Source organism: Mus caroli, chromosome 4 (assembly GCF_900094665.2).
Source record: "Mus caroli chromosome 4, CAROLI_EIJ_v1.1, whole genome shotgun sequence".
Taxonomy (NCBI): Eukaryota; Metazoa; Chordata; class Mammalia; order Rodentia; family Muridae; genus Mus; species Mus caroli.
This window is the reverse complement of record NC_034573.1, coordinates 106,176,075-106,187,556: the sequence shown is the minus strand read 5'-3', so window position 1 is coordinate 106,187,556 and position 11,482 is coordinate 106,176,075. Positions and strand designations below refer to the sequence as shown.

The 11,482-nt window shown below is 44.3% G+C and overlaps 1 protein-coding gene across 3 annotated transcripts in view; it reads right to left on the bottom strand.

Moving 5' to 3' along the window:
- Nucleotides 1–8,253, bottom strand: part of Efcab14 (EF-hand calcium binding domain 14) — a 38,821-nt gene extending 30,568 nt beyond the window's left edge. Inside the window, exons 1-3 of one of the 3 annotated variants that reach the window (XM_021160114.2) lie at nt 7,950–8,219; nt 7,169–7,623; nt 5,467–5,615 (exon numbers count right to left, since the gene is read on the bottom strand). In XM_021160114.2, coding sequence (XP_021015773.1) covers nt 5,467–5,615; nt 7,169–7,350 — 331 coding nt within the window. In that variant the 5' untranslated portion in view covers nt 7,351–7,623; nt 7,950–8,219. Of the gene's footprint in view, nt 1–5,466; nt 5,616–7,168 lie in introns of all 3 variants that reach the window. The other 2 variants (XM_029476139.1, XM_029476140.1) reach the window with 2 other exon arrangements.
- Between the last annotated feature and the right edge of the window lie 3,229 nt (nt 8,254–11,482).

The window sequence follows — 11,482 nt, the reverse complement described above, 5'->3', positions numbered from 1 at the left end:
CACACACACACACACAGACACCCACACACACACACACACAGACACACATACACAGAGAGAGAGAGAGAGAGAGAGAGAGACAGTGTTTTGAGCCCCCAAACTGGCATACAGTAAATTATAAAATAATTTACTAAAATGTGATCTCCATGACTTGGTTTTGTCCATTTCTGTATGGTCTGCACTTAGAATTCATTTTAAGCACTTGGTAAATACTTGTTACTAAATAAACCTGGTCTTTGCTGACCTCCCGACCATGTCTCAGTACATCACTCTCCTCTGCAATCCAACAAAGAAAACTCAGAAAGTAAAAACGTCAGACAAGCAAGCACACTTAACAATAACAAGGCCTCACAAAAACCGAAGGTGGTGGCAATATACTTTTTAGCAAGCCCACTACGGAACAATTCACAATATGAAATTAGATACTTTCATTATTTTTCAAAAGTTGCTGCCATAGGATTGTATTCTAAATAACAGGCTTTCCTGAGTGCTTTTAGTGTAGCATTTGATTTACACATGGTTTGCAGAAAATATCCATCTCAGTCAGTGAGGACATTTCATTACTCATTCTAACGAATGCAGCTCTGTGTCACTGAATTGCTTATAGAGTTTCAGCTAGGTTGTAAAGAAAAGCCATCCCATGAATGCTTTCCATACTCAGGTGGTCAAACACCATCAGCATGGAGGGTCTCTTTCCTGAAGTCTATATGCAATAAATAGGACTTAGAAGTGAAAAAGAAGTAAGGCAGAGACATAAATAACCTGAGTTACAACTATTAACTAATACATACATGATGCTAGCAAGCCCTGAGGACACTCGGGATCCTGAGGAGTCTATGAGCCAAGAGAGGATCCTAATCATTATCTGATGTGGGTTTTCTAGGAGAGACAAGCCAAGCTGAGGCACTTTTGTTACGTAAATGGAAGTATGGCAAACAAACAACTTACAATTACTTATTCATGTTCTTTCACCAGGGAAAGCGATTCATTTAAAATTTAATGTGTTGAATCTCAAAAGAACTTACCTAGTTCTCATTTTTTCCATCTTTATGATTAGGAAATGAAATTTCTACATACACTCTTCAAACACAACATACCTATGTCAACAGTTATGTTTGCATTCATACAATGCCCCCCTAATTTATAATGAATTTTGATGTAATTATCACCAAATGACATACTCCTGAGCCTCTACTGTGTGCCAGTCCTCTACCTGACACCACTGTATAGAAAGACCCTAAAGTTCCCTGTCTAGAGGTGAAGGGAGGATTCCTATAACATGAGTAATGTCCAAAGCACTTCTAAGGCAAAAATACATCTTCATGTGTCATGGGTGGGTAAGAAAATATAGACTCAGAAAGAATTATGTGATTGTTCTAATTTTATAGTGAGAAATGAGAGCAAACAGTCAAAAAAGGCGCTCACAGGACCAACACTCTTTTAGGATGCTTAAGATGTCAGTGATACATCTTTGTAGCACAGTCACACAAAAGCATCTAACATTTTATATAAAACATCAAATCAAACCTCTACTTTCCCTGGCTGACCAGAAAAGGAGATGCCTGACTGGTTGGTACTTTCCATCTCTTTTAAATGCTTCCCCTTTTCTCTAATGCTTCATCACTGACAGAGAGGAAATATTGGAGATAGAATTTTGCTTTGGATGACTGTGGAAGTCTTTTAAAATACATGCTTCTGGAAAAAGAATACTGAATTAAGTTCCAAGGCCAGGGGCTCAGTGGTTAAGCACACTCTTCTAGAAGTGCTCTTCTTCTTCCAGAAGACCTGGGTTTTAGTTCCTAGACTCTACAAGCAAGCTCACATGTCTGTAATTATAGCTCAGGGAACCTGACACCTTCTTCAGGCCTCTGGGGTACTACATCTACACAGTGCAGACACATCGAGGCAAATACCCACACAGAAAAATACATCATTACAAAAAAGGGAAGGGGGCTGAAGAAATGGCTTTGTAGTGAAGAACACTGCTGCTCTTCTAGATGTCTCAGGTTTGATTCTCAGGACCATATGGCAGCTTACAAGAGTCTGTAACTCCACCTCAGGGGGACCCAATCTTCTCATACATACAAACATACAGGCAATGCATTTTTAAAAAAGTATTTTGAAGGCCAGCCGGTCTTTGAATTCAAGGATCAAGTCACTTCTCACTGCAAAGAAAAAGCAAGCCATGAATAAGCCTGCTTCCCACTTTAGGCATCGCTCCCAGCACTCCTGTTCTTCAGGGGTCCTTGGAAAAATTATTGAAATGAGGAACAAGAGGCTCTGATTTCTCAAAAGGCATTCAAGTCAAGCAGGCAGGTGGTCTTATCTGAGCTGATAAGTTCCACTGTTTTATTAGATTAAGAAGAAATAAAAATTAACTTATTGAGATATATTTAAAGTAAAAGCATAGTTTTTAAAATATGATTATTTAAATGTAGTAAAATTACTCCACTTAGTCAAGATAACCGTTCTTTCCTTTTTTTGAAACCAAAACTAGTAAGCAAGCAGTCCACAGCAGTCTGGCTTGAGCATGTCAGACCACCGCCTTTCCTCCCTCGGGAAGTCCTTGCTTGTCTTTGTTTTCTTTCTCTTTCTTGTGTGTGCGCTTATGTGTGCATGTGCTTGGTGCTGGTGGTGTCTGTGTGCTGTAACATGGACACAGAGATAAGAGTATAACTCACAAGAGTGGCTCTCCTCACACCACATGGACTCCAGAGACTGAACTTAGGTCATCAGGCGTGGTGGTAAGAGCCCTTGTCCTCTGAATGATCTCAGTGGCCACTGACATTTCTATCGTGGCAAAGCAAAACCAACAACACAATCAGATTGACAATTCCAAACCTGCTTTATTCAGGTGGATGACAAATGCAGTTCTGGCTACAGGAAAATCTTCCTCAATAGCAAGCTGGCCCCCACAGCCCAGGTGTATGGACGGAGTGGGATCTCCTGAATATACTATTTTTAGGAACTGGCATTAACAAATGCTTATCAAGTATTTATCAACTGTCTGTCAGGCCTACTACATGTCTTACATTTTCCAACAAAGAAATCCCTGGGAAGGCCAGCTAAGGTATCCTGTAAATACAGGCCCAGCATAGCTGCAGGAAGGAATCGCTAGAGGGCAGAACTGAGCAATGTATAAAATGTATAAACATATAATTGCTGTATGTGATCAAAACAAGGTCACAAGAAGCTCAACTAATTATGGAGAATTCATAGGGCAGAAAGGTGTGCTCAGTGTTAACATACAGTTCAACACTGTTTCCAAGTTATGATTATTATTTACATACAAAAAATACAAGCTTAAAAATATTTGCAATGTTCCAAAAACAAGAATTACACAGAGAGAAACCCTACAGGGTGTACATCCTTTTTTGTACTGTACTTTGATTCAACCATATACATCAGGATGATTCTGACGAACAACTGTGGACTTACTCAGTCCCAACTCTGGACCAGAAAGTCAGAAGAAAACCAAAGTGAATATTAAAAGATTTTTAAAGCACTGTCACTAGAGATAAACTCTGAGGAGTAGCTGACCTTTGTCACCTTCAAAGCTTGAATGGCTGTAGGTTAAGAAAAGCTGACTGATCCTCCTGCCTCAGGAGGTTGTGATTTTCTAGGCTTAAGAGGAAAAGTGAAAGCTCAAATTCCAGTTTTACAGTGACAGTTCTGGGAAGCCTGTGGTCAGTTTGCTGGTGTGCTATTACCATTGAGGTCTGTGACTAAACTGAAACTGGTTCCTTAGCTTAGGAAATTAATTCTTTAAGTCTAGAACCAAAAATTACACTATTGTTAAAAAAGAACAAAATTTGTTAGTTAAACCTGGTTGAAACCACTACACAAACATGTCTTTCAGAAAAAAAAAAAAAAGTAGTTTGGACTTATAAAACTGAACTTTGTAATTAGAATATATGATATTTTGTAAGTAGAAAAGTCTCTTAACCAAACCCCTTCATGAGACAAATCTGTCCACTGGCTGTGCTGGGTTCAAGGTCAGAACTGTTATGATCAGTGCACCTCTTCAGCAATGTGCAATATACTTCAAAGGATCAAATGCTCCCTAAAACTTTAAAGATGGTGGTCTTCATGGTATTTGCAACTTTTCCTCCTTGGAGCAGACGCCACAAACCATCGTCCTGTGGAAAGAAGCCTCCTGGCTACCTATTATTAGTTCTTGCTCTGAGCTCAAACATCAAAACACACACATGTAGAAAACCAGCCCTTCCAACAGCTCCTAAGCTCTTCAGACTACTGACCCCAGCTGATACAGAGGAATCTGTGGCCACCTGTAGTCACTTGTGAAGCTTCTACAGGCACTGGAACCGTACTGCAGTACTGCAGTGGCTATAGATATTGACTTGGGCATAAAGGGCAAGAGGACCAGGTATAAATCTCAGCTCTATACACTTAATTGCTAAACAACCTACTTAACTTCTCTAAGCTTGTTTTTTTTTGTTTTGTTTTGTTTTGTTTTGTTTTTCTGAGACAGGGTTTCTCTGTGTAGCCCTGGCTGTCCTGGAACTCACTCTGTAGACCAGGCTAGCCTCGAACTCAGAAATCCGCCTGCCTCTGCCTCCCAAGTGCTGGGATTAAAGGTGTGTGCCACCACTGCCCGGCAGCTTGTTTGTTTTTAACATACATTTATGTATGTATATATGTGTGTACGGATGTATGTATGTATGTATGTGCATGCCGCAGCATGTCTGTGGAAGTTAGAGGACAACTTGCAAGAGTCAGTTCTCTCCTTCCAGCGCAGGTGGATCTCGGAGAATGAACTCAGGTTTGCCAGCAAGTGTCTATACCTATTGAACCATTTGGCCCAGCCAGCTTCCTCTTCTAAGAACACAAGTAGTAATTCTCATCTTTACCACTGCACAGGCCTGTGTGCGCGGGCACGCATGCACGCACGCACGCACACACACACACACACGGGGGAGTGGGGAGAGCAAAAAACAGTCCTCTGCCTATGTCAGAGGACTGTTTGGGGAACAATTTACTTGTCAATTGGCACAAGCAGACACTTCATAAATGGTGGCTCTTAGAAGAAATGTTGTCCACTCCTATGTTCCTACACAGTGTTTTGAAAGAGGAAGTCACCTGACAGATGCTTCCACATTTTAATTGCTGGCTCTGTGAGGTAGAAGGAAACTGTGGTATTTCAACAGCCACTTTGTACCTGGGGCTAGGCTGTAGGTTGAGTATAATCAGGTTTCTGGTTTACAGTTGCTCCCCTTTGCATTGAGTTAACTGCAGTGTCATAATTTCAGACGCTACTTGTCAGATGGTACATAACCACTGGGTTTGTTTATGAGTTGAAAAGCAAGTAAGTGTTACTACAGTTAAGCCGACAGTTAAGCTCGTGTACAGAACAAGATGCACAACTGCTTACCAGAATGGGCAAACTCCTCATTCAGCATGGGCCAGTTTTTCCCAAGACTTGAAAAGAACCTGACCACTACTTACTTGTTCTAAATTTTTCCTTGAGGACATCCAGATCCTCCTTGAGAGCCATTTGCATCCACACCAAGCCCACAGAGGCCACAACACAGGCTGCAAGGATGACAAAGGCACAGAGGGGACAGCAGATCTTGCAGCATCGGACATAGTCTCCCCTGTCGGAAGAACACATTCACCCGTGAGCGAGAAGGGAGCTGTGAGAACAGCTTTATTAGCAACAGTTTGTTGCTATGCGATTATCTTCTCTAATGAATGACCAACGAATTTACCAGGGATCACAGGATAACACACTGCGTCTAACAGGAGGAGGTTGGAAATGACCGAATATGATCCGTGAAAAGTTCTCCTGGGTACAAAGGTTTCAAACTGCACAGGAAACAGGGAGTTCCCGGGGGTCATGGGAAGAGCTTGCAGGTTCTAGATCACTGCTGACAATTCAGGAAGGTGGTCTTTGGAGCAGAACTCGGTTTGAGAAGTGTAAATGACAAGAAGGGCCCAGTGGCCCATCTGCAATCCAAGTACCTGGGAGTCTAAGGAGGAGGGATTGCCAAGTTCTATGCCTACTACTAGAACCTAGCTCAGTCCCTAGTAGTAATAAGATAAAAAGAAAGATCGGACAGAAAGAAGGGTAAAAATGAGTGGTTCTATGGAATTCTATCCCTGAACTGTAATTTATCCCCTCCCACCCCCTCATTCCCCAATACATGCTCACTTAGCCCAGGAGACCTTGCCTCATTTATTGAAACTTCACAAACTCTTGACCAAGTTTTACTGCAAATGGAATGAGAGAAACCAGATCTGCTGGCTTAAGTGGACACCTGATATTCTTTAACTTAACTGCCTTGGGAGGACAGAAATAGAAGCACACTAGATTTCACACCAAACTTCATCTAGCTTTCAGTTCTAAACTAAGGCAGCAGGGCAACTTTCGAGACTCACACTTCATCAGATGACCTTCACAACACAAACTTGGAGAGGTCCTTAACTAACCAAAGTCTTAACAAAAGCACACAGATTCTGAGCCCGCTAAAAGATCACAAATCTTGTAGCACCCAAGCCCTCTGCCTAACTCTGGTCTCTACACCCCAGTGGACTCCCTTGGCTTTTAGTTTGCTCTCTGACAGGTCCAAATGGCTGAGGTTTCCTTCAGCTGCCTCACAAACTGACCTCTTAATCCCCCAATCCTCAAAGCTCATTTGTTTAGTGCTCTACCTGAAACTGGTTTGGGAAAAAAGACTGCTCCCCCCCACCCCGGTATTATGTATGGAAGGTTCACACTTTCAACAGTAAGTCCTTCACCATATTCTCCCATCACCAATATTTAGATATTAAGAACTCATTAAGAAACACAAAACGAGTATTGGTCTTAAGGTCCCTTGACCTACTTTTTAAAAATGCCTAGTCCCAAGAGCCTCTCTGCTGCTCTGTCTCCATGAGTAACCTTTTAATTCCTTCTTGGGCTATGAGCCCATTCCCCAGGTTCACATTTCCACCCTAGATTTGAAACTCTTGTTAGACATTAGAGTGACTGCTTACTCTTTATTTAGGGTTAGCACTTGCCCTGTCCAACATCCTTTCTTCCTGGTTTCCAGGGCCTACTTCCTTTTTTCTTCCAAGGGACTCCCCTCTCCTTCTCATCCATTTGCCCGTCTGGTAGTAGTGCAAGATGCCTTTTGCCCATTTCAGCCCTCCCCACTGCTACACTCACTTGACAAAACGAGAACGATTTCCAATTGCTCCAAATTCCTCTTCCTCTGTGCTGGACTCCGAGTCTGAGTCAGGAGGCTCAGTGCGAAGCAGGCGGTGGCTGCCTGAGCCTTGCTTGGTCTTCTTTCTCCGATTGTCACCAGCCAGGCCGATCAACGCATTGAGCTCTTTGCGCTTTTTCATCTTTTTGTGGGGGGTGAGTGGCGGGCCCACTCCTGAGCTGCCAGGTTCGTAACCAACACCCAACTCTCTCGCTGACTTGGAGCTGCCTTCCAGGGTTGGAAATCTTGGGCCTGAGCCCCCTGATCACTCCCACCCAGAGGTGGGACTGACCAGATCTACTGAGGGCTGGAGAATGGAGCCCGGAGGAAATTGGACTCAGGTGGATGGGGGGAAGTTACATAGAGATGGCCAAGGAACTGGAGATCCAAATGGATAAATTTCTGAAACTAGTACCTGTCAAAAGGAAAACGAAACAAAACAACCCGCTAAGTCAAGCACGAGATTCTAAGTCGTGTAGGCAACCAATATTTCTAGGAGTGCTCCAGAAAGCGGGAGAAAGATACACAAAACTAAGGTACTTTAGATCTCTGGGACAAGATTCCCAATGCAGAAGGAAAATAAACTTGTTTTTGAATGGGAGGAGAGGAGACTTTGCAGAGTAGGCAGTGGGAACTCGCTGATCCTTAACTGGAGAGGTGGTGACAGGAGAGCGCCTGTCACTGCCTGGGCGCCTAGAGAACTCCCAGGCCGGGACGCCCACTAGGATTCGGGATGATCACCTTCCCGTGGCTTCTGTCCTGAGTTTGTAGAGACCCGCGCGAGAGGAGCGGGAGCCCTGCTGCTAGGGCCTAGAGGGGGCGCAGTGATGAGGGGTGACCACCGCTCGGCCAGCCTGAAGTGTTCCGCCGCCACCGGCGACTTCCGCAACTCACACGCGACGCGGCCAGTCCAGCCGCGTCTCCGGCCCCTGCTCCGGTCGCGACTTCTCAGGACGTGCTGGCCGCGGCGGCCGCCGCAGGCTCCAGACCCGAGCCATAGCTCCAGTCTTAGCTCACTTCCCCTTTGGCAGCGGCCCCGGGCAAGGCTTGCCAGTAAGCCGCGCCCCCATTGGGCGCCCCTTGGTGACGTCACGCAGGAGGGCGCGTGTGGTGCTGGGGAGGTGGAACGTTAAAGGGGCCGCGGCTCTGGCCCGTGCTGGGTCTGGAGCCACAGTTAGTAGGCCCCGCCCCTGTCGGACCGCGGCTGACCGCAGCTGCTTTCGGCCGAGTCAGAGTTTTGCCTGCATAGAAGCAGGGGCGGGGACTGGCACCCGAGGCTCCACCTTCTGAAAAGTTTTTCAAAGACTCCATCCCTCTTACTCTTAGGTTCTTTAGGCTCATTGTTTTAATGGCCCAGTTGAATAATTCATCCATCCTTCCATCCATCCCTCCACCCATCTATCCATCTATCCACCCACCCACCCATCCATGCAATAAATATTTACTGGTGGTGAAATATCGAGACTGTTCTAGCTCTGGGGATGCTGCCATAAACACAATAACCAATGTGTTTGCCTTTCTGTATAGAGTTGCCAGATTTAGCAAATAAAATACTGAACACTAGTAAACTTCCAATACCAGATAAACAGTGATTTTTTGGGGGAGGTGGGTGGGGTGGACAGAGGCTTTCTATGTAGTCCTGGCTGCCCTAGAACTAGCTATGTAGACCAGGCTGTTCTTGAACTCGCAAAGATCTGCCTGCCTTGGTCCTGAGTTCTGGGATTAATGGCATGCATCATCACACCTGGTTTAGCTATTTTTTTTTTAATTATAAGAGCCCTCCAATATCTATGACAACTTCATATTGAAAAATAATTCCTTGTTTATCTGAAATTTAAATTCAATTGGGCTTCTTCTATTTTATCTGCTCATCTGCTCCAGCTTGTATTTGAGCATGAAAGCAACAAAAGGCACACATATTACACTTTAGAAGTGGATGCATATTATGAAGGAAACCCAAATAAGATAGGGTGAGGCATGCCTGTTGTCTCTGATGAAGGAATTTTTGGGCATAGGTCCTCAGGAAGCCAGAGAGTAAGTAAAACGGTATCATGAAGGAGTGCTCAGAAAGACCTGGGTTGGCAAAAAAAAAAAAAAAAAAAAAAAAAAAAAAAAAAAAAAAAAAAAAAAAAAAAAAAAAAAAAAAAAAAGTGATAGGAAATGAAGTTACAGAAACATCATCAGGAAGTAAATCTTGCGGGGTTTTGTAGAAGGAGTTTGAGAAACCATTGAGGAACATACTCTGAATTTTCAGTTTATAGAAGATGACTCTAGGGGCTGCAGAGATGGCTCAGGGATTAAGAGAGCACCGACTGCTCTTCCAGAGGACCTGGGTTCAATTACTAGCATCTGCATGGCAGCTCACAACTGTCTGTAACTCTAGTTCCAGGAGCTCCAAGGCCCTCATATAGACATACACGCAGGAAGAACACCAATGCACATAAAATAAGTAAAAAAATTAAAAAAGAGATGACTCTGGCTACTGTTTGGAAAAATAAACAACAAAAAGAGAGGGATCCAAGTATGTCTTCAGTCTGGGTGGAGATGAAGAGGACAGTGGAGTGGCAGTAGTGGGGATACCCAGTATTCTGTTTGCTTCTTGCAGATAGAGTTAAAGATATTTGTCGGTGGATTAGATGAAAGAATGTTTTTATAAAAGAAAAAGGAGCCATGGACAACCCTAGAAGTTTGGAATGGTGCTGTGAGAAGAGCCCTGCCATTTGTGGAGAAGGGGGAAGGTTTGGGGACAAGGTCAAGAAGCCGATGATTTAATATTTAAATTAGAAACCCAGTAGGCCGCTTGGTATTTCCATAGGGAATTCTGGGCAGGAACGATGGCCTAAAATATAAACTGGAAACTCAGCAGACGTCAATGATATTTATAACATGGTGCGTTGAGCTACCTGGAAGGAAACCAAAGTGATTTAAATCCCTATATTNTCACCGTGGCAGCTGCACACTGCCTTTGCCTGAGGAAGCCCTCCTAAAGCCCAGGTGTGTGTCTTGATTTGTCTTTAAGTGTCGAACCCAGTGGTAAGCACTTAATTACAACCACCTGTTAGATATGCGCTGGACAGAGTACTGCAGAGGTAGGAGAGAGCTTTGGAATCATGAGAGTTAATCCTGTCTGCAATTCCAGCTCTGTTGGAAGACAGCTGTTGGACTTTCCTGGGGTTGTTTCCCAACTCTGTACCTGAAATAAACATCTACTTTGCCGGAGACAGTGGCTGATGCCTTTGAAACCTGGAGTTGTGGTATAGATGATCCATTTTTATTGTCCCTTCTTGTTTCTAGAGCAGCTCCAACCAAGCACAGAAGCTACAAACTACATATGCCAAATGCACAGGTAATTGTCCCATTTAGCTTTGTCCTATTTGTTCCCTTGGCACCACTGGCTCCTTACCCAGTAGACACATGTGGCTAGTGGCCATAGGAAAGCGCGGTCTCATATCATTCTATCATCACAAACAGTTTTACTGGTCAGATCTGCCCTGGTGCTTTCCTGGTGGGCTGGAAATGGAAAGATGAGGTTACCAAATTCACAAACCGTTTCATAGACACATCTTGTTTATGGTCACTATAATCCACAGGCAATCGAGGTACCTATTCATGGTGGGAGGTCTTTCTATTGTAGATGCTACATCCATACCAAGGGAACAGTGGCTGAGTATCTCAGCTCAATGGGGGCAGGGCCAAGGATGCGCCACCCTCCACCCTCACTGCTGGTGGAGCTGGTCTTTCTGCTGAGTCTGCATTTGGTGTCTCTGCCGGTTTGGTCTTCTGTCTATCTTTGTTCTGGAGACCACACCTCAGTGTTGGGCAAACATCCCCCCCCTCCCCGGATGCTGAATCACCCTCTAAGCACTGTATACCTGGTAGATCTTTTTCTCAGGAGCACTTGGCTGTTTCTCTGGTCTATTTTCTCAGGGATGGACCCCTCTAGTCCAAGGACCAAGCCAACACCATCAAGGCCAGGGCTCCCGAGGGGCCCATGCGGCGCTGCTTCACTGGGACTTTTGAGGTGATGCCTGCTTCTCCATTGGGGATGCCCATGTTGTTACCCTAATCCTCTGGATCCCTGTTGACCCATTTAAAACTCGCCTGAGAAGCAATGAGTGTGCTGGTTCTGATGCTTCAGCATTCTCGTCTAGAAAACGGCAATGCTAATATTCCTTGCTCATCTCAGCACCGGCATGATGGAGGAGTGGCATGAAAATTCTTTAAATGCCACGACATCACGTAGGGTGGGTGACTGTTATCTACAAGCTTCTGGG